At 41.2% G+C, this 18366-nt stretch overlaps 1 protein-coding gene across 1 annotated transcript; it reads left to right on the forward strand.

Moving 5' to 3' along the window:
* Positions 1–83: 83 nt before the first annotated feature.
* Positions 84–12369, forward strand: LOC135481291 (palmitoyltransferase ZDHHC3-like). Its single transcript, XM_064761141.1, has 8 exons — positions 84–206; positions 1768–1927; positions 2602–2711; positions 3483–3544; positions 5540–5627; positions 5902–5974; positions 6588–6696; positions 7487–12369. The coding sequence occupies exons 1-8, from the start codon at positions 91–93 to the stop codon at positions 7567–7569; spliced, it is 801 nt and encodes a 266-aa protein (XP_064617211.1). The 5' UTR covers positions 84–90; the 3' UTR covers positions 7570–12369.
* The last annotated feature ends 5997 nt before the right edge of the window (positions 12370–18366 follow it).

The following is an 18366-nucleotide window of genomic DNA, read 5'->3' on the forward strand; positions in this document are numbered from 1 at the left end:
ATCGAAGGGAGATAATTTGAAAACGTTTACCTCCCTTTGTCAAGGAACTCTTGTTGCGGAATTAACTACCTGTCAGACTAACGAACAATCATGGTTTTCCGATCAGACCCTTGTGGGTTTGTTTGTCTAATTATCACATACGTTGCTCTTTTCTATGCCGATTATGTGGTGGTCAAACACTTGATTATGGCCAGTATGGCAGAAACGTGAGTAGTCGATCTTTACAACTAGTCTTGGGCACTTATATGTATATGAATGAACGTAAACAACAACAACTGCATTATAGTGCATGTTTCAGTTGTAAACTTACAGCACTTTTGTAAGCAGCTATTTTAGTCACTCCTCTTCAGAGGTTGTGGAAGAAAACCTTGCAAACAATGAACAGAGAAAGTCATGAGAAACAGCTTAGCTATAGCACCCTGAATTTCGCTGGAAAGTACTCAACAGATTCACATCGACTGAGTACAGGAACTCATCTCTACTCGAACTCCTAAATAAAGGTCAAGTATATGAGACGTCCAGTGTGACAGGGTTAGTCAGTGTCAATCAGAAAAGTAGCCTTGTCAAAATGTTGATTGATTGACCCAGTACATTTGGCATCAGGAAAGTACAGATGCAATAAATCAGCCAGATCTCCAACCTTATTTACCAGTGGAGGAAGTACATTTCACATTGCTGAATTACGGATGCAAAGGCAACCAGATTGCACTTTAATCAACAGTGTGTAGGCGCACTCGCTTGCTTTATTGTAAGTCTGATAACTGTGCCTAGAACTGCCCAATTAATGTACTGCTTGAAGGTCTGGAGTGTCGTGAATTCATGAATATTAAACTTTTGGGATGAGGTTGCTAACGTCTTCAGTGTGAGAGGATTCAACAAAAGAACTCTTACTTTATGGATCTACATTGTTTATTTTTCACTGGGTTAGTACCATTCTGTTAGAGCCAATCAAACACCTCTTCATGAAAACATATCTTCCTCTTAAGTCTTTGTTTAAGTGCAGGGCATTCTAACAAGCCAAGTTGCCTAAGCAGAGCTTTGAACTTTTGCTTCGCAATTTTTGAAGTGTTACCCAGAACACAGTGTCAATGTTTAAAACCTAGCCCCAGGTGGCTGCTTCAACTCCTCTCTTTATATTGGGCTGGCAGAGTATCATGGCCATGGGGAACCAGTGGTAAAATATACACTTATTGACGCCATGTCTGATAAGTCCTTTCTAAACAAAGGCTGCAATCCAAAAGTGGTGTCAACTTTGGCTCTTATCTCTCAGCTTGCCTGCACATGCAACGTCTCACATATATTTCACTTGGGAGGGACAGAAGAGACCCAAGTTCACCTCAGAGTCATCACTAAAGCAGCAGCCATTTTGCCTTCCCCACAGTTGTGAGTTTTGAAAAAGTTATTATTCCTAGATGGCACATGCGTGTTAAACCTGAAAAACCGAGCCCAATGGCTGCCTTGTATAGAAATGGTCTGCCATGTTGTGAATACGGGGCTGATGTGCCATTACCAAATTGAATATACCTGAGATGTTGCATGTACGTGTGAGTGGGAGGTAAGAACAAAGTTAACAGCACTTTTTGGACTACATTGTTTAGAAAGGACTTATAGGACATGGCGTGAATTGGTGTATGGTTTACCATTGGTTCCTCCTGTGCTATGATATTCCGTCAATCCAGTATAAAGAGAGGAGTTGAAGTAGCCACCTGGGGCTGTATAAAACCCACTTCCATGTGTGTAACTCAGAATGGTCTGTTGTGTTTTTAGCCTATGGGGAGCAGCCAATGCAGTTGTATATAATGTTGTGATATTCCTGGCAATGGCAGCCCACCTGAGGGCTGTTTTCTCTGACCCAGGAATTGTTCCCCTGCCATCCACCAGTTTGGACTTCTCTGACATGCACACTGGGCAAAGAAAGCAAGATCGTGTAAGTTAGCGTACACGTAGTATTATACAATACTGAGTCATATTGCCATGTCTAATTGTTCTTGTTCAAAAACCATCTACCACTCAGCAGCACCAGCATGTGCCCAGGATATCTACCCAGGATACTGCCATTTTCGAGGGAGCATCAATTTTCATTTTTTTCAGTATGTTGTTTATATTCTTTGGCCTGTCATTTTTATTATAGGTTATGTTACTTGTATGCTATATGATGCCTTTTCTATTTATGAATGTTTTTCACACTAAAGTACATGACTGAGTGTTACAAAAACTGGAAAACTTCCATAGCTGTTATTCACTGAGAGCCTTGAAAAAGGAAAATGACACCTGGGGCTAAATTCTATGAGGTTGTATTCTTCTTTATCCTTTTGCCATTCTTCGTAAGGCAGATGGAAATTTTAAATCATATTCATACTTTCATTTATTTATTTATTGTTATTATAACCCAAAACAAATGGACATAGGATCACCAATAGGTTTCAGGTATGTGTATATCTGAGCATTAATGTGGGAAAGCTATGGAAATGTGATGTGTTTGGATGGAAAGTTCTACACCTACATTGTAATGTACTTGTGTGCCCAGTTCAACATTTCCTTTTGTTGTGGTTACATGTAGCTTTATACATACATGTATGGACATTTTCTTCCTGCCCTTAGAGTGATGGTTGGACAGTGTGTATGAAGTGTGAGACATACCGTCCACCACGAGCTCATCACTGTCGGATCTGCCGACGCTGCATTAGACGAATGGATCATCACTGTCCATGGTAATGTTTCACAGAAAGAAGACAAGGAAAATTAACTCTTGTTATAACAGTTGTATGGGTATTACAATTCAGTGTTAACACAACAGTAGCAACAGAACAGTATACAGAAGTCAGATGTACAGAAGAATTATTTGGATGTGTACATATACAAATCCAAATCTCCAGATCTATGTACACTGTATGATGTAAATGTCTCTGTTTATTTTATACATGTACCTTACTCACCTGCAAAGCAATAACATCACCCAAAGCACATGTGAAGAGAACCTTAAAAATGACTGGGTAAAATAACAAACACATAAATATTTAGTGCTATATGATATTTTGATTTATTGATTTATTTGATCGGAGTTTTACACCATATCCAAGAAAAATTCACATATACCATTGCGGCCTGAATTATATGATGGATGGAAACCGTGTCTGAGGAAAATCTGTGACCATTCATAGGTTGCTGGCAAACTTTTGCAGGTACATGTACATGTACCACCAGGGAGGAAGCCAGCATGAGCTGGTCTTGAACTCTAAAGTTATCATGTTTGTGACAGGCTCCTGGATCATTGTGCTGCACTAGCAGGCTAACCACTGGGCCATTGAGGCCCCCACTGTAGATATCAAATATATTCTTCAAATATATATCCATGAATATATGATAGCTTTTTAAAGCTATTACAGTATTGTTTCAGCAGATTGTATTTAATGTCTATCAGATTGTGTTTGTTTCATTTGTCTTTTACGTACATGTTTCTTTTTATCATCTCTGTTTTGTAGGATAAATAACTGTGTGGGAGAGTATAACCAGAGATATTTCATACAGTTCTTATTTTATGTTGGTGAGTATTATACTTTTATATGTGGACTGTTTGGAGATGATGGATGATCCTCACTATCCTTCTGGGAAAAGCATTTTCAAAATGTGATAATTGATGAAATGTGAAAAGGATTATTTTCTTTATTGACCTTTTTGGTGTTAACGGTTGAGATTTATGCTATTCAGTTTGGTGTGCATATATAAGTAGTGACACCAGAAGATAATAGTGATGGTAAGTCCAGTTTGAAAAAGCTAGTGAACAGTTACATGATGAAAGTTTGTCAGTGAGATTAGTACAGCTGATTTTACCTGTATGTTTACAGTAGAAGCCAATGTGTTTGCTGTCAGTGTGACTAATGTGTGACAACTAGTACAGCTGATTTTACCTGTATGTTTACAGTAGAAGCCAATGTGTTTGCTGTCAGTGTGACTAATGTGTGACAAGTAGTACAGCTGATTTTACCTGTATGTTTACAGTAGAAGCTAATGTGTTTGCTGTCAGTGTGACTAATGTGTGACAAGTAGTACGGCTGATTTTACCTGTATGTTTACAGTAGAAGCCAGTGCGTTTGCTGTCAGTGTGACTAATGTGTGACAAGTATTACGGCTGATTTTACCTGTATGTTTACAGTAGAAGCTAATGTGTTTGCTGTCAGAGTGACTAATGTGTGACAAGTAGTACGGCTGATTTTACCTGTATGTTTACAGTAGAAGCTAATGTGTTTGCTGTCAGAGTGACTAATGTGTGACAAGTAGTACGGCTGATTTTACCTGTATGTTTACAGTAGAAGCTAATGTGTTTGCTGTCGGAGTGACTAATGTGTGACAAGTAGTGCGGCTGATTTTACCTGTATGTTTACAGTAGAAGCCAGTGTGTTTGCTGTCAGTGTGACTAATGTGTGACAAGTAGTACAGCTGATTTTACCTGTATGTTTACAGTAGAAGCCAATGTGTTTGCTGTCAGTGTGACTAATGTGTGACAAGTAGTACGGCTGATTTTACCTGTATGTTTACAGTAGAAGCCAATGTGTTTGCTGTCAGAGTGACTAATGTGTGACAAGTAGTACGGCTGATATTACCTGCATGTTCACAGGTGTAACCATTGTGTATGCTGTCACTGTGACTATTGTGTGCCAAGTAACGCAGGTCATTTTACCTGTATGTTCACAGGTGTTGCCAATGTGTATGCTGTCACTGTGACTAATGTGTGACAAGGAGTACGGCTGATTTTACCTGCATGTTCACAGGTGTAACCATTGTGTATGCTGTCACTGTGACTAATGTGTGCCAAGTAACGCAGGTCATTTTACCTGTTTGTTCACAGGTGTAGCCAGTGTGAATGCTGTCAGTGTGACTAATGTGTGACAAGTATTACAGCTGATTTTACCTCTTTGTTCACAGGTGTAGCCAGTTTGTATGCTGTCACTGTGGCTAATGTGTGACAAGTAGTACAGCTTATTTTAACTGTTTGTTCACAGGTGTAACCAGTTTGTATGTCATCAGTGTGGCTAATATGTGACAAGTAGTACAGCTGATTTTACCTCTTTGTTCACAGGTGTTGCCAATGTGTATGCTGTCACTGTGACTAATGTGTGACAAGTAGTACGGCTGATTTTACCTGCATGTTCACAGGTGTAACCATTGTGTATGCTGTCACTGTGACTAATGTGTGCCAAGTAACGCAGGTCATTTTACCTGTTTGTTCACAGGTGTAGCCAGTGTGAATGCTGTCAGTGTGACTAATGTGTGACAAGTATTACAGCTGATTTTACCTCTTTGTTCACAGGTGTAGCCAGTTTGTATGCTGTCACTGTGGCTAATGTGTGACAAGTAGTACAGCTTATTTTAACTGTTTGTTCACAGGTGTAACCAGTTTGTATGTCATCAGTGTGGCTAATATGTGACAAGTAGTACAGCTGATTTTACCTCTTTGTTCACAGGTGTTGCCAATGTGTATGCTGTCAGTGTGACTAATGTGTGACAAGTATTACAGCTGATTTTACCTCTTTGTTCACAGGTGTAGCCAGTGTATATGCTGTCTGTCTGGTTGCACTATCGTGGATTCTTGACCCAGGGGTTGAAGGTCATAGAAAACAGGTCAAACTGTGAGTAACTCCAGTAAGATAATGCCCTACTATTGTATACATGTACATGCATTTGGATATTGCCATGTTTAGCGTTGTCAAGGTACACCACTATTAAAAGTGTACATGTAACAAATCATGTCTTAAGCTGTAATGCCCAGGCATAAACATGTGTGGGTTGACATTCCCAGCTTGCCATTATATTATTGGCTGTAACAAAAAATACACATAACTTACATTGTTACTCTACCCTACTCCACATTGATTTGTTTTTTTTTTCCTTTTGCCTTTGCAGGATTCATACTATTGTTCTTATCATAGAGTCTATGCTGTTTGGAATGTTTGTCTTAGCCATTGGATGTGATCAAGTAAGTCAATTCAGAAACAGGCAGTGTGTGAAAAACTTAGGGAGAAAACCATGTTGCATTTTACATGGGTTATTATCACCTGGCATCTATACTCATTTAGAGTAGAAAATGGAAAACATATCAAAGAAATAAATAGATTTAAAACTTTTAAACCCTCATAAACTGCATAAAAGTGCACTGATGATCAAATACAAATTAGCAGAAGCAGTGTGGAAAAAATCATTTATTTTTCATCAATCGTTCTCATTGTTCAGTCTGAAGCATTTGGTGTCAGTTGCTCTGGATTACCTGTCGTCAGTCGTTATCAGTTATCTGTTATCAATCATTTTGATGGGTAACGTGTAGATAGCCTTAGATTTCCCCCGTACTCTGCCCAGTTTCCTGCCATCATAATGCTGGACACTGTCGTATAAGTGAAATATTCTTGTGTACAGGGTAAAACATCAACAGATAATTGAATCGTGTTGAGCCATCTGTCAGTTGGTTGGAATTATCTGTTTATCATCAGTTTCATTCGTCTGTTGTTATTCATTCTGCACCTGTCTTGCATAGTACACACTTACCTGTTATTTGACCAGTGCTTAAGGGACGTGTGTGCTTTATTTTTTCACAGATGTCTTCTATTTTCAATGATGAGACAGCAGTAGAACATGTCAAAAAAGATGGCCCAAGAAGAATAAAGAAATCAAAGGTTTCCCTCTTGCAGGAGGTCTTTGGGAGAGGTACTAAACACAATGCATGATGTACATGTATTTATCAGGATATGTCCTTCATATCAACCTACTTGCCAGACAATGATAGTGATGTAACCCAATTTCTTACTGTTGACCGAATTCTAAAGCAAGTACATGCTGTCCATTCAGTGACGATGGATGTACATTGTATGTTTTTATAAACTTCAGGCACTTCTTGTCTTTAGTTACAAAGGCTGTGAGTGATGGTTGTACATCTGAGTTTCCACCGCACTTGGCTCCTCATGTTCATCAGCCTGTTGCTGAGGAAATTTTATGATGGTACTTTTTTTTAAACAATATTTTATTTGAAGAAGTGAACACATAGAGCCTAAATAAATGTCAGTCTTGCTGGCAGCAACTGGCAGAAAGTCGTGGGTTTCCCTCGGACTGAGCCCATTTTCCTTCCACCATAATGCTCGCTGTCATCGTATGAGTGAAATATTCTTAAGTACAGCATAAAACCCCAATCAAATAAGTAAATGTCAAGATGACATTTGAAGAAGTGCAAACTGTTAATTAACTTTTTAAACGTCAGCTTTCAGATTGTAAAAGTTAATTACATAGAAAGGTAGAAACTGGTGCCTGATCAGTTGGTTTCAAACTTTCAGTTTGTTTTGCAGAAAGTGGGAGATTTGTACACATTTTCAAACTTTCAAAGAAGGTTTTGTCATTGGTTGTGCCATTTTATACATTCAAGTTTTCAGAGCATCTGTAGAGATGCTTTGGGATTTCTGGAAAGCGTATTTACAAAACGACTGACTTTATTTCTGTGTTTCAGGTCACCCTTGTTTATGGTTATGTCCCCTAACATCTACCTCTCCTGTGCATCAAGCTGAACGACCAGAGGAGTACACTGTCTGACCCACACAGAGCACACCCTGTCTGGCAGGGAGACACATTTACTTTATGATTTCTCACAATGTAAATACTATCTTGTTATGTAAATAGACGTTTTATAGTGCAGATGTTGTGCTGAGATACAGGTTCTCATGCCATTCTGGCACATGTGTACTCAGATATCAACAGCATTGGCATGATCTGGTGTCATGAAGAGTTGTTATGGAGCTGTTCCAGATCATGGAGGTATACATGGAAGGAGGAACAACTCGCCCAGTTAGCCCAGCCAGTGGCGCAGACATACCTGCTATGCCTTTCAGCTCTGAATGCACCCCCTCTTAGCTAGGCAGCCTTCGACTTTGATGTCCAATGTATGTTACCGCGCCTCACAGGGCGTCCGCGAGTGGGGGTTAGGGTGAACTGCCTCAAAAGAGGTTCTATTATGCGTACCTACTTTGAGTAAAAAGCCTTGTGGAAGATATAGTATGTACGGACAACGATACTTACTGAGCTATCAGGAACATTTTTTATTTTTTCACTATTTTCCAGCGTACAAAGTGTGAAACTTATTATGTTGTGCAGGTAGCATTAGTTTGTGCCATTAACCTGGTGCTCACGGATTCTGGACACTGAAGATCAATGGCTTCCTTAATGATGATTGAATAAAGGAGAAAATTGCCCATTTGAAATATATGGGCATTTTTCAAAAATTTTTTTGCGTTGTGAGCAAGCGACGCACGACTGGGTGCATTCTAAGTGCCTTTTATCCCAGGTGTCAAGAGCTGCTGCAGTCTCCATAGCGCACGCACAAAGACCTGCCACAAGACAGACAGGCTAATCCCTATTAAAACAAAGACAGATTCCTGCTGTGTCGGTATCATACATTGAACACTTTGAAAAGCCCGAGTTGTTCCTCCTTCTATATATACCTCCACGACCAGATTTAGAGATCCCTGTGATCACTTGTGATTACTATTTAAATGACATCAATGTCATCAATATCATAACCTAACGACAGGCTACCTCCAAAGCAGCTTATTCACAGGAGTTAAATAATACGTGTACCGTGTCATAATGAAGGAACTTCATATTCTTATTAAATACCGGTAATACTTATTGGACAAGATTTTGAACATCTTTATAAAAGTGAAACCTAATTTTATGTATTCATTTAGATTGTCTAGATTGTCTTTAATTCACACTTCAAACTTGTAGGGATTCTGTATGTGTTAAAAAGGGTTTATAATTCAGTGTAGACTCTCATGTTGAAAGTGGGCATATTTTATTTTTATACAGGCCTATGTATGATTGGTACACAAGAACTGGCGAAGGCAATGTTAAGTCTTCCATATTCCAAAACGATAGCAGATTAACCAACTTGGTTACTGAAGTATTTGTGCTGTGTAGCTTAGAAAGTATGATTCTGCCCTTTGCAGATCGCATGCTTTAGAAAAGTTGTCTCCCCTGAAAATTGCATCATTCATAGTTATTCATCGTTGCATGGCAATTGTCCTGCTCATGTGGGTTTGTTTTCCTTATGATTTGGACATTAAAAATAAGGTCTACATGAAACTAGGTTTCTTCAAAAATATACAAAACCAGAGATATCAAGGGGTACCTGTACGCGTAGCTGCAGACCAAACATTGTTAGGATGCCGGCTGTTGGCATACATTTGTACTACATGAGGTAGGTAATGTGGGAAAAGCTGTCATCCTGCTTCGTCCTGCTTCATCCACTATTAGGGTATTGTCACACTAAACTGGAAGAAAGCGACAGTGGATTTTTGTATTTAGGAACTGCTCTTTCGACATTTGAAAATAACTATTTCAAAATGTTACAATACTCAAAATATTTTAATCTGAAAATAACATAAGCCTTTAAAAGAAGTAGTAGAATTTTCAGTATCAGATGAAGAAGACACATGCATAAATATTCAGGTGAAACCTGTTCATGAAGGAGTACTATGTCACAATGGATCCAGCGATAAGGAAATTCTAATTTTGCAAACACTGTTTTCATACTACTAGTATTTCCAGCTTCACAGAGGAAAACCGCACTGTTGATTTTCCCCACCTCTTTCCTCATCCTTCAAGTAGGTTCTCATCAAATATATGCCACAGTATGTGTTTAACAGTGTACTGAGATGTTTTTTTACAGAATATTATCAATAATGTATGGTGCCCTGATTTCGGCAGCTTCTCTGATCAGATGCACGACTATTCTGATTAGACTTGAACAGGCAGGTGCTTGCCGAGACTGGTGCTTATGTTCTACAGCTCTGCATGATGCGGCAGGTTATGGGAGAGGACTGATGTGCGCTGTACTGTATTAGTGATCAAGATACATATCTCAATGTTGTCAACAAAATGTATGGTTAGGATTACCGACCAGGGATGAAAGTATCTGAATCAATTTAGCACATATATAATCGGCAGAGCGAGTTTGTCGCGTGTCTGGAGGACAGTGACGTGTATACATGATCTAACGGTAATTAGGCTGAGTCAGGGGATAAAACTTTCCATATTCTGCTGCTTTCCCATTATCTTTGACAGATGGACAAAGGGAAGTTTCACTGACACCATTGATTGAGATAGAGTGTGTCGACTGTGCAGGTAAAATGTCCGATGATGAATCGAGAACCACCTAGTTAAGGTATATACTGTTACATCAGTAATGCGTTTGGGACATCATAACCTGCCATTAGGCTCCCCTGAGTTGCTGCTTGCCATGGAACAGGTAGCGTCGTTATTATCCACATCATCTTTTGTCATGCTATAATACTATGTTATCATGTACCACAATGCTCATTAAAGGCAGTGTAAAAGAAACGGAACTATTTTTATACCAGCCGCTGACTCACGACACCGACGCTGAACTCAATTGTCCGGGCGACGCATCGCTGTTAATTTCTATTCCAGCTGTACATATGTTTGTGTATATATATTCTACTGTGTAGTTTTGATTACACAACTTTCAGTGTGGACATATACATGTACATGTATCTATTATTATTAAAAGTAGGATCTTATTGTTTGTATTGTCCACGTCATGCAAAAATTGTTATATGTATTTATCCATGGATTTAATATTTTTTCTGTCAGTGGGTTTATCATTTAGTCGGATTGTATGTGTATTGTATTAATTTATTTGGAGCCTTTTTAGTAACCAAGTTAATACAGTGTTCTGTATGAAGTAGCATGTTTCATGAGAAAGAAACTATTTCCTTGTCAGAGTCCAAAGAGTATCGATTGTTTTGCCACTTTTTCTCGTGTGCGTAATTTTCTGTGAACAGACTGACTCTTTCCAGGAGGGAGATTTTAGTACCATATACTCCACTCAGCGCATTTTCCACTCCATACAATCACCTCAAATTACCAACGCTCTACTGTGGCCATGTTATTTACGTTTAACCTTATCACTAGTGGACACCGTGTCCTTCCGCAGGTGTCCTGTATCGACGGACATTAATAAAAAAGCGTAAAGTGTTTGTTGCAATCACATTGTATATCCAATTACAGAATGAGAAAACGTTTCTACTTTGACCCCCCCCCCCCCCACCCCTCACCCTCACCCCCACCCCACCCCTGCTCACCCCTCCTCTCCCTGCATTACCTTAGTGTTGTGTTGTTTACAAGGTATCACATGGTGGTTTGCTTGTGGTGTTAGTGATGTAATGCACGTATGCAAGAGTGGAGATTGCGCTGCCCGTGCCCGTGGCTAAAAATATGCAAATGCTGAACCAAGTCTCATTTCCTTCCTGAACCTATCGTTGCATCGTCCCAAGAAGTTGAGATCGGTGTTTGGTGAAGATTTGAGAACTGACACTTTAAGCCTATTCAGGTTGTTTTAAATGGGAGTGTCGAAACGGCCCTCGATAAGCAAATGTGGTCCATGGTATGCTGATTTTGTTCTGTGACCATGATGCCTCTAATTTGATATTTACCAAGAGTTGCCAGCAGCGATTCAGTTTTGTTCTGGCAGTAGTATTAATTATGATATAACGTTCAATTTGCTTCGTACAGACATGCGTTAATTTCTCTTGTTTTCAAGGTACTTTCAGCAGTTGTATGTAGGAAATGCATATTTTACTGCTGTTTCTGAAGAATTTTGAATATGTAGGAACTGTCGCTTTAATTTTATCCTTGATCAAAATGTAGCTTTGTCCAAATTGGGAACTTTTACATATTGGATGAATTTGGAACACTGGTATATATAATGCTGTTTGAGCCGATCCTGGAAGTCATCTGCATGTACATGTCTATTGGTTTTAAATCTTGAATGTTGTAAACATCTGTTGTCGGCCATCTCCATGAACAGGTGAGATAGGAAGCAAATCCTGAATGCGCAGCTGTTTCAGGAATCTCTGTCAGCGGGAGGACTTATTAAATTGAACATTCCCCAATATTCCTGTATACATGGTTGATGAACAGGGTGCTCCGCGCAGGTACTGTGGCTAAATAATTGGAACCTTTGTCTATAAGACTTAATGATCTTCAGGACTGGGAAGAAATTCACATCCGCTGAACTAGGTGCGCTTGCCACATCCAAGAGAGCTGCCGAGGTAGACCGGAAACATGCTTGGGATTACCGCCTGGATAGCACGGGTTGTTATGGTGTGCACTACCTTGTTAACCAGATGGCCCCTAACTAAATGTAAGCTTCGTGCCATGCTACATTGTCTCCATTATCTCTGACGTTGTACTGGACAAGTAATATTTTGCTTTCAGTACGATTTTCTCCACTGATCGTCGGACAGGTAAATGATAGAGGTACATGAACTTAAACTGAGGATGGCATGTTCGAATGAAATAAACTTGTTTTTATACCACTATACTTCAAAATGTGTAATGTGTTCATGGATTTCCCTTACCTCGTGCATACATATATCTGTGTTCTAGGGCTACTGTATGAAGGTAATGCCTGGATCAACCCCTTTGCTGAAACAGAGTGGACATCACAGTCCTCCTTCACACATTTACCCACCTGTGGGAGTTTGGCCATTCTGTTTCTTCAAATAATTAGTCCGGTAAAGAGTCCTGTCATGTTATGAATAATTTCATACTTAATATCCGCGACGCTCCCTGCATTTGACTTGTTGTTGGCAACATGTGCTGTGTAAGGTGTTTTGAAGCTTTTCTGACATACTTCTGGATAGAGTAGGCGGCATCGTTAGTGATTCTTCTACCATTATATAAGAGATAATAATTTTTGCTTCTTTGGCGCATCTGGCAAACAGGGGACCCAGGATCAATGTCTGTGATGTAAATGCAGTGATCGATTCATTGCTCGCATCTTGTTATTAACCCATAGAATGGGACATTATTCGCATCTTGTAAGGAATGTATTTTACATGGTTGATTAATGTTAAGCTTGCAAAACAAACAGGGGTGTTTTTTAGTACGTAAAGTAGTAAACGTGAAACCGGCCTGCGTCGTGCGGTACACATCAGTGTGTGGCAAAACGTGACAAGCTATGGAAACACGGGGTGCCCGGAAAATCTGTTACGTGAAGGGCAAACGACTGGATAACCCCATGCAGGGTGTTTTGATCTCAGCCTATGTTGAGAGGCGTTGACACAAGAATCACCTATGCCCCCCCCACCCCAAACTATATGGACTTGGCTCTTTGATGCGGATTGTCCAGCCTCAGTGTGGAAGATATGAGCGTGATCTGCGGTATCTTGATCAATATCTATGCACAGACCCATCTGGGCTGTTGTTTGACACGCCGCGGTCTTGATATGCTTGATACGTCAGAGATACACTGCAATATCATGATCATTATCCGATTTGTGCGCTTTTGTTTTGATTACTATCGCGAGAATCTGGTGTATAGTGTACGTAGTTCTGAAAGTCATAATCAAGGTTTAAGCAGAGTTTGTGGGGTCCCCATAACTCTGATATCAAGGTGAAAATAAGTTTTTCGGGGCCCCCATAACGCTCTGATATCAAGGTTAAGAGTTTGCGGGGCCGTCACAACACATATCAAGGTTAAGAGTTTGTGAAGCCCCCATAACACTCTGGCATCAAGAGAGTTTGCGTGGTACCTATAACACTCTGATATCAAGGTTAAGAGTTTGTGGGGTCCCCATACTACTCTGATATTAAGGTTAAGAGTTGGCGGGGTCCCCATAACACTGATATCAAGGTTGAGTGTGCGGGGTCCCAGTAACACACTGATATCAAGGTTAAGGGTTTGTGGGGTCCCCATAACACTCTGATATCAAGGCTAAAGACAAGACAGCACCTGGCCAAAACATATTACAATCTAAAGCAGCATTGTCTAGCTTTCTAAAAAGTATCACACTTTATTATTTTAATGAGATTTCATCTCCTAACTCGTATAACAAAAGGACAATGCTGCTCAAATGGCTGGTGTGAATCAAGGCAGGGCACGTATAGCATTTACAAATTCACTCCATGAAGTGACATATGATAACACAAAACTACTGCATAAGGTAGCCTAAGGTCCGTTTCATTAGTGTTGTGGGACAGGTCTATCATTTACGGGCCACCACAAATGTAAAATCAGTTGCTATACAAGCCGTGTAATGTTCCATGATGGTATCACAAAGTATGTCAGACAATAGCATACTGTTTCGGGCCAAACCGCATTAACCTCCCCAGTAGACCTTAGGCTTCCATATACACGCTGTTCAAGTTATACAAATCCATTTTTTGTAGTTCATGGAAGCAGTCAGAATGCAGTTGCTAAATAACAAATGTCAGAGTCTGAAAAATTCATCAGGGATGCCGAAGTTTTATGGAAATGAAAAGGTGGCATCTCATGGGACAACGCTTAAAATGAATTTAATCTTATGATATACTTTTTCTCTCTGAATGTATTAGAATTGAGGAATTTAAATTTTGCCCTTTGTCTTTCTCGAATATAAGGGATGCTTTTTTTTGTTTCTTTAAAAAGTATTACGTTATTGTGAAGTGTTTTGTACATTATGGAGTGATATTGTACGAGCCGATTCAAATTCATTTTAATTCACACGTGTTCAAAATTTTGCGTTTTTTTTTTTGTTTTTGCTTTGACACCAAAGTGTGAATATCACGAAAACGCGTCAGTCACTTTTGATTATTATCGCTTGAGTATTTTGCGGAATTTCGAAATCAACAGGTAAACACGGTAACGCCTCCCCGCCCAATGATTGTAGCATATAAAGTTACCTCCCTTTGCTACCCTGCAATATGAAAAAAAAATACGGCTCTCTAGATCGAAGTACAGGGTGGTCAAGTCGTACAACCCAACTGATTCCAATGAACCACATTTATAGCTATACAATGCCGTAAAATTATTAAAACGCAGGGCTTAAGCCGTGATGTTTTGTCTGACGTCCTAGCCAAGAATCTCGGCTGTAATATTTTAATATGGGGCTAGGCGTAGATCACAGTCGAAGAATCTTCCAGGTTAAAATAGTGGTATTTAAATATAACTTCGCACGTAGAATCTCCACACCACAAAAATCCGTGCAAAACAAGCCACTACATGCATTTACTGGGCAATACTCCAATAAATTATACTCGCCAAGACATTCTCTGCTCCTCTGCCAAGATTTGCCATACTCTGTAGCCCTGAAGGCCGCTAAATCCAAGAGGCAGTTGTGACTTACGTATGTTAGACAGTGACCCGCCTGTACAGTAGACCGCCGACATTCTCTACACGCCATATTACTGTGTGTTAGAGTGTGACCCCGCCTGTACAGTAGGCCGCTAACATTCTCTACACGCCATATTACTGTGTGTTAGACTATGACCCGCCTGTACAGTAGACCGCCGACATTCTCTACACGCCATATTACTGTGTGTTAGACTGTGACCCGCCTGTACAGTAGGCCGGCAACATTCTCTACACGCCATATTACTGTGTGTTAGACAGTGGCCCGCCTGTACAGTAGGCCGCCGACATTCTCTACACGACATATTACTGTGTGTTAGAGTGTGACCCTGCCTGTACAGTAGGCCGGCAACATTCTCTGCACGCCATATTACTGTGTGTTAGACAGTGGCCCCGCCTGTACAGTAGGCCGGCAACATTCTCTACACGCCATATTACTATGTGTTAGACTGTGACCCGCCTGTACAGTAGTCCGCCGACATTCTCTACACGCATTATTACTGTATGTTAGACAGTAACCCGCCCGTACAGGAGTCCGCCGACATTCTCTACACGCCATATTACTGTATGTTAGACAGTGACCCGCCTGTACAGTAGACCGCCAACATTCTCTACACGCCATATTACTGTATGTTAGACAGTAACCCGCCTGTACAGTAGTCCGCCGACATTCTCTACACGCCATATTACTGTATGTTAGATAGTGACCCGCCTGTACAGTGGTCCGCCAACATTCTCTACACGCCATATTACTGTATGTTAGACAGTGGCCCGCCTGTACAGTAGTCCGCCAACATTCTCTACACCCCACATTACTATATGTTAGACACTGACCCGCCTGTACAGTAGACTGCCAAAATTCTCTACACGCCATATTACTGTGTGTTAGACAGTGACCTGCCTGTACAGTAGGCCGCCAACATTCTGTACACCCCATATTACTGTGTGTTGGAGTGTGACCTGCCTTTACAGTAGTCCACCAACATTCTCTACACGCCATATTACTGTATGTTAGACAGTAACCCGCCTGTACAGTAGGCCGGCAACATTCTCTACACGCCATATTACTGTATGTTAGACAGTGACCTGCCTGTACAGTAGTTCGCCAACATTCTCTGCACCCAATATTACTGTGTGTTAGACTGTGACCCGCCTGTACAGTGGTCCGCCGACATTCTCTACACGACATATTACTGTATATTAGACAGTGACCTGCCTGTACAGTGGTCCACCGACATTCTCTACAAGTCATATTACTGTATCTTAGACAGTGACCTGCCTGTACAGTAGTCCGCCAACATTCTCTACACCCCATATCACAGTGTGTTAGACTGTGACCCGCCCGTACAGTGGTCCGCCAACATTCTCTGCATGCCATATTACTGTGTGTTGGACTGTGACCTGCCTGTACAGTAGGCCGCCAACATTCTCTGCACGCCATATTACTGTGTGTTAGACTGTGACCCGCCTGTACAGTGGTCCGGCAACATTCTCTACACGACATATTACTGTATGTTAGACAGTGGCCCGCCTGTACAGTAGGCCGCCAAAATTCTCTACACGCCATATTACTGTGTGTTAGACTGTGACCCGCCTGTACAGTGGTCCGCCAACATTCTCTGCACGCCATATTACTGTGTGTTAGACTGTGACCCGCCTGTACAGTGGTCCGCCAACATTCTCTGCACGCCATATTACTGTATGTTAGACATTGACCTGCCTGTACAGTAGGCCGCCAACATTCTCTACACGCCATATTACTATGTGATAGACTGAGACCCGCCTGTACAGTAGGTCGCTAACATTCTCTACACGCCATATTACTGTATGTTAGACAGTAACCCGCCCGTACAGTAGGCCGCCAACATTCTCTATGAGTAATATTACTGTATGCTAGACAGTGACCCGCCTGTACAGTAGTCCGCCAACATTCTCTACACGCCATATTACTGTATGTTAGATAGTGAACCGTCTGTACAGTGGTCCGCCAACATTCTCTGCACCCCATATTACTGTGTTAGACAGTGACCCGCCTGTACATTAGTCCGCCAACATTCTCTACACGCCATATTACTGTATGTTAGACAGTGACCCGCCCGTACATTAGGCCGCCAACATTCTCTACACCCCATATTACTGTGTGTTAGAGTGTGACCTGCCTTTACAGTAGTCCACCAACATTCTTTACACGCCATATTACAGTGTGTTAGACTGTGACCCGCCTGTACAGTAGGCCGCCAAAATTCTCTACACGCCATATAACTGTATGTTAGATAGTGACCCGCCTGTACAGTAGGCCGCCAACATTCTCTACACCCCATATTACTATATGTTAGACAGTGACCGGCCTGTACAGTAGTCCGCCAACATTCTCTACACCCCATATTACTGTATGTTAGACAGTGACCCGCCTGTACAGTAGGCCGCCAACATTCTCTACACGCCATATTACTGTATGTTAGACAGTGACCTGCCTGTACAGTAGTCCGCCAACATTCTCTGCACCCCATATTACTGTGTGTTAGACTGTGACCCGCCTGTACAGTGGTCCGCCAACATTCTCTACACGACATATTACTGTATGTTAAACAGTGACCCGCCTGTACAGTGGTCCGCCAACATTATCTACACGCCATATTACCGTATGTTAGACAGTGATCTGCCTGTACAGTAGTCCGCCGACATTCTCTACACGCCATATTACTGTATGTTAGACAGTGACCTGCCTGTACAGTAATCCGCCATCATTCTCTACACCCCCATATTACTGTGAGTTAGACTGTGACCTGCCTGTACAGTGGTCCGCCGACATTCTCTACACGCCATTTTACTGTATGTTAGACTGTGACCCGCCTGTACAGTAGTCCGCCGACATTCTCTACGAGTCATATTACTGTAAGTTAGACAGTGACCCGCTGTACAGTAGTCCGCCGACATTCTCTGCACGCCATATTACTGTATGTTAGACAGTGACCCGCCTGTACAGTAGTCCGCCGACATTCTTTACACGCCATATTACTGTATGTTAGACTGTGACCCGCTGTACAGTAGTCCGCCGACATTCTCTACATGCCATATTACTGTGTGTTAGACTGTGACTCGCCTGTACAGTAGTCCGCCGACATTCTCTACACGCCATATTACTCTATGTTAGACTGTGACCCGCCTGTACAGTAGTCCGCCGACATTCTCTACAC

Source organism: Liolophura sinensis, chromosome 1 (assembly GCF_032854445.1).
Source record: "Liolophura sinensis isolate JHLJ2023 chromosome 1, CUHK_Ljap_v2, whole genome shotgun sequence".
Lineage (NCBI taxonomy): Eukaryota > Metazoa > Mollusca > Polyplacophora > Chitonida > Chitonidae > Liolophura > Liolophura sinensis.

Bases quoted from the DNA above. Each gene is read 5' to 3' on its own strand.
- LOC135481291 (XM_064761141.1), top strand. From the start codon at position 91: ATGGTTTTCCGATCAGACCCTTGTGGGTTTGTTTGTCTAATTATCACA. The intron at 207-1,767 runs GTGAGTAGTCGA...TTGTGTTTTTAG, and splicing joins ATGGCCAGTATGGCAGAAAC to CCTATGGGGAGCAGCCAATG. The intron at 1,928-2,601 runs GTAAGTTAGCGT...TCCTGCCCTTAG, and splicing joins GGCAAAGAAAGCAAGATCGT to AGTGATGGTTGGACAGTGTG.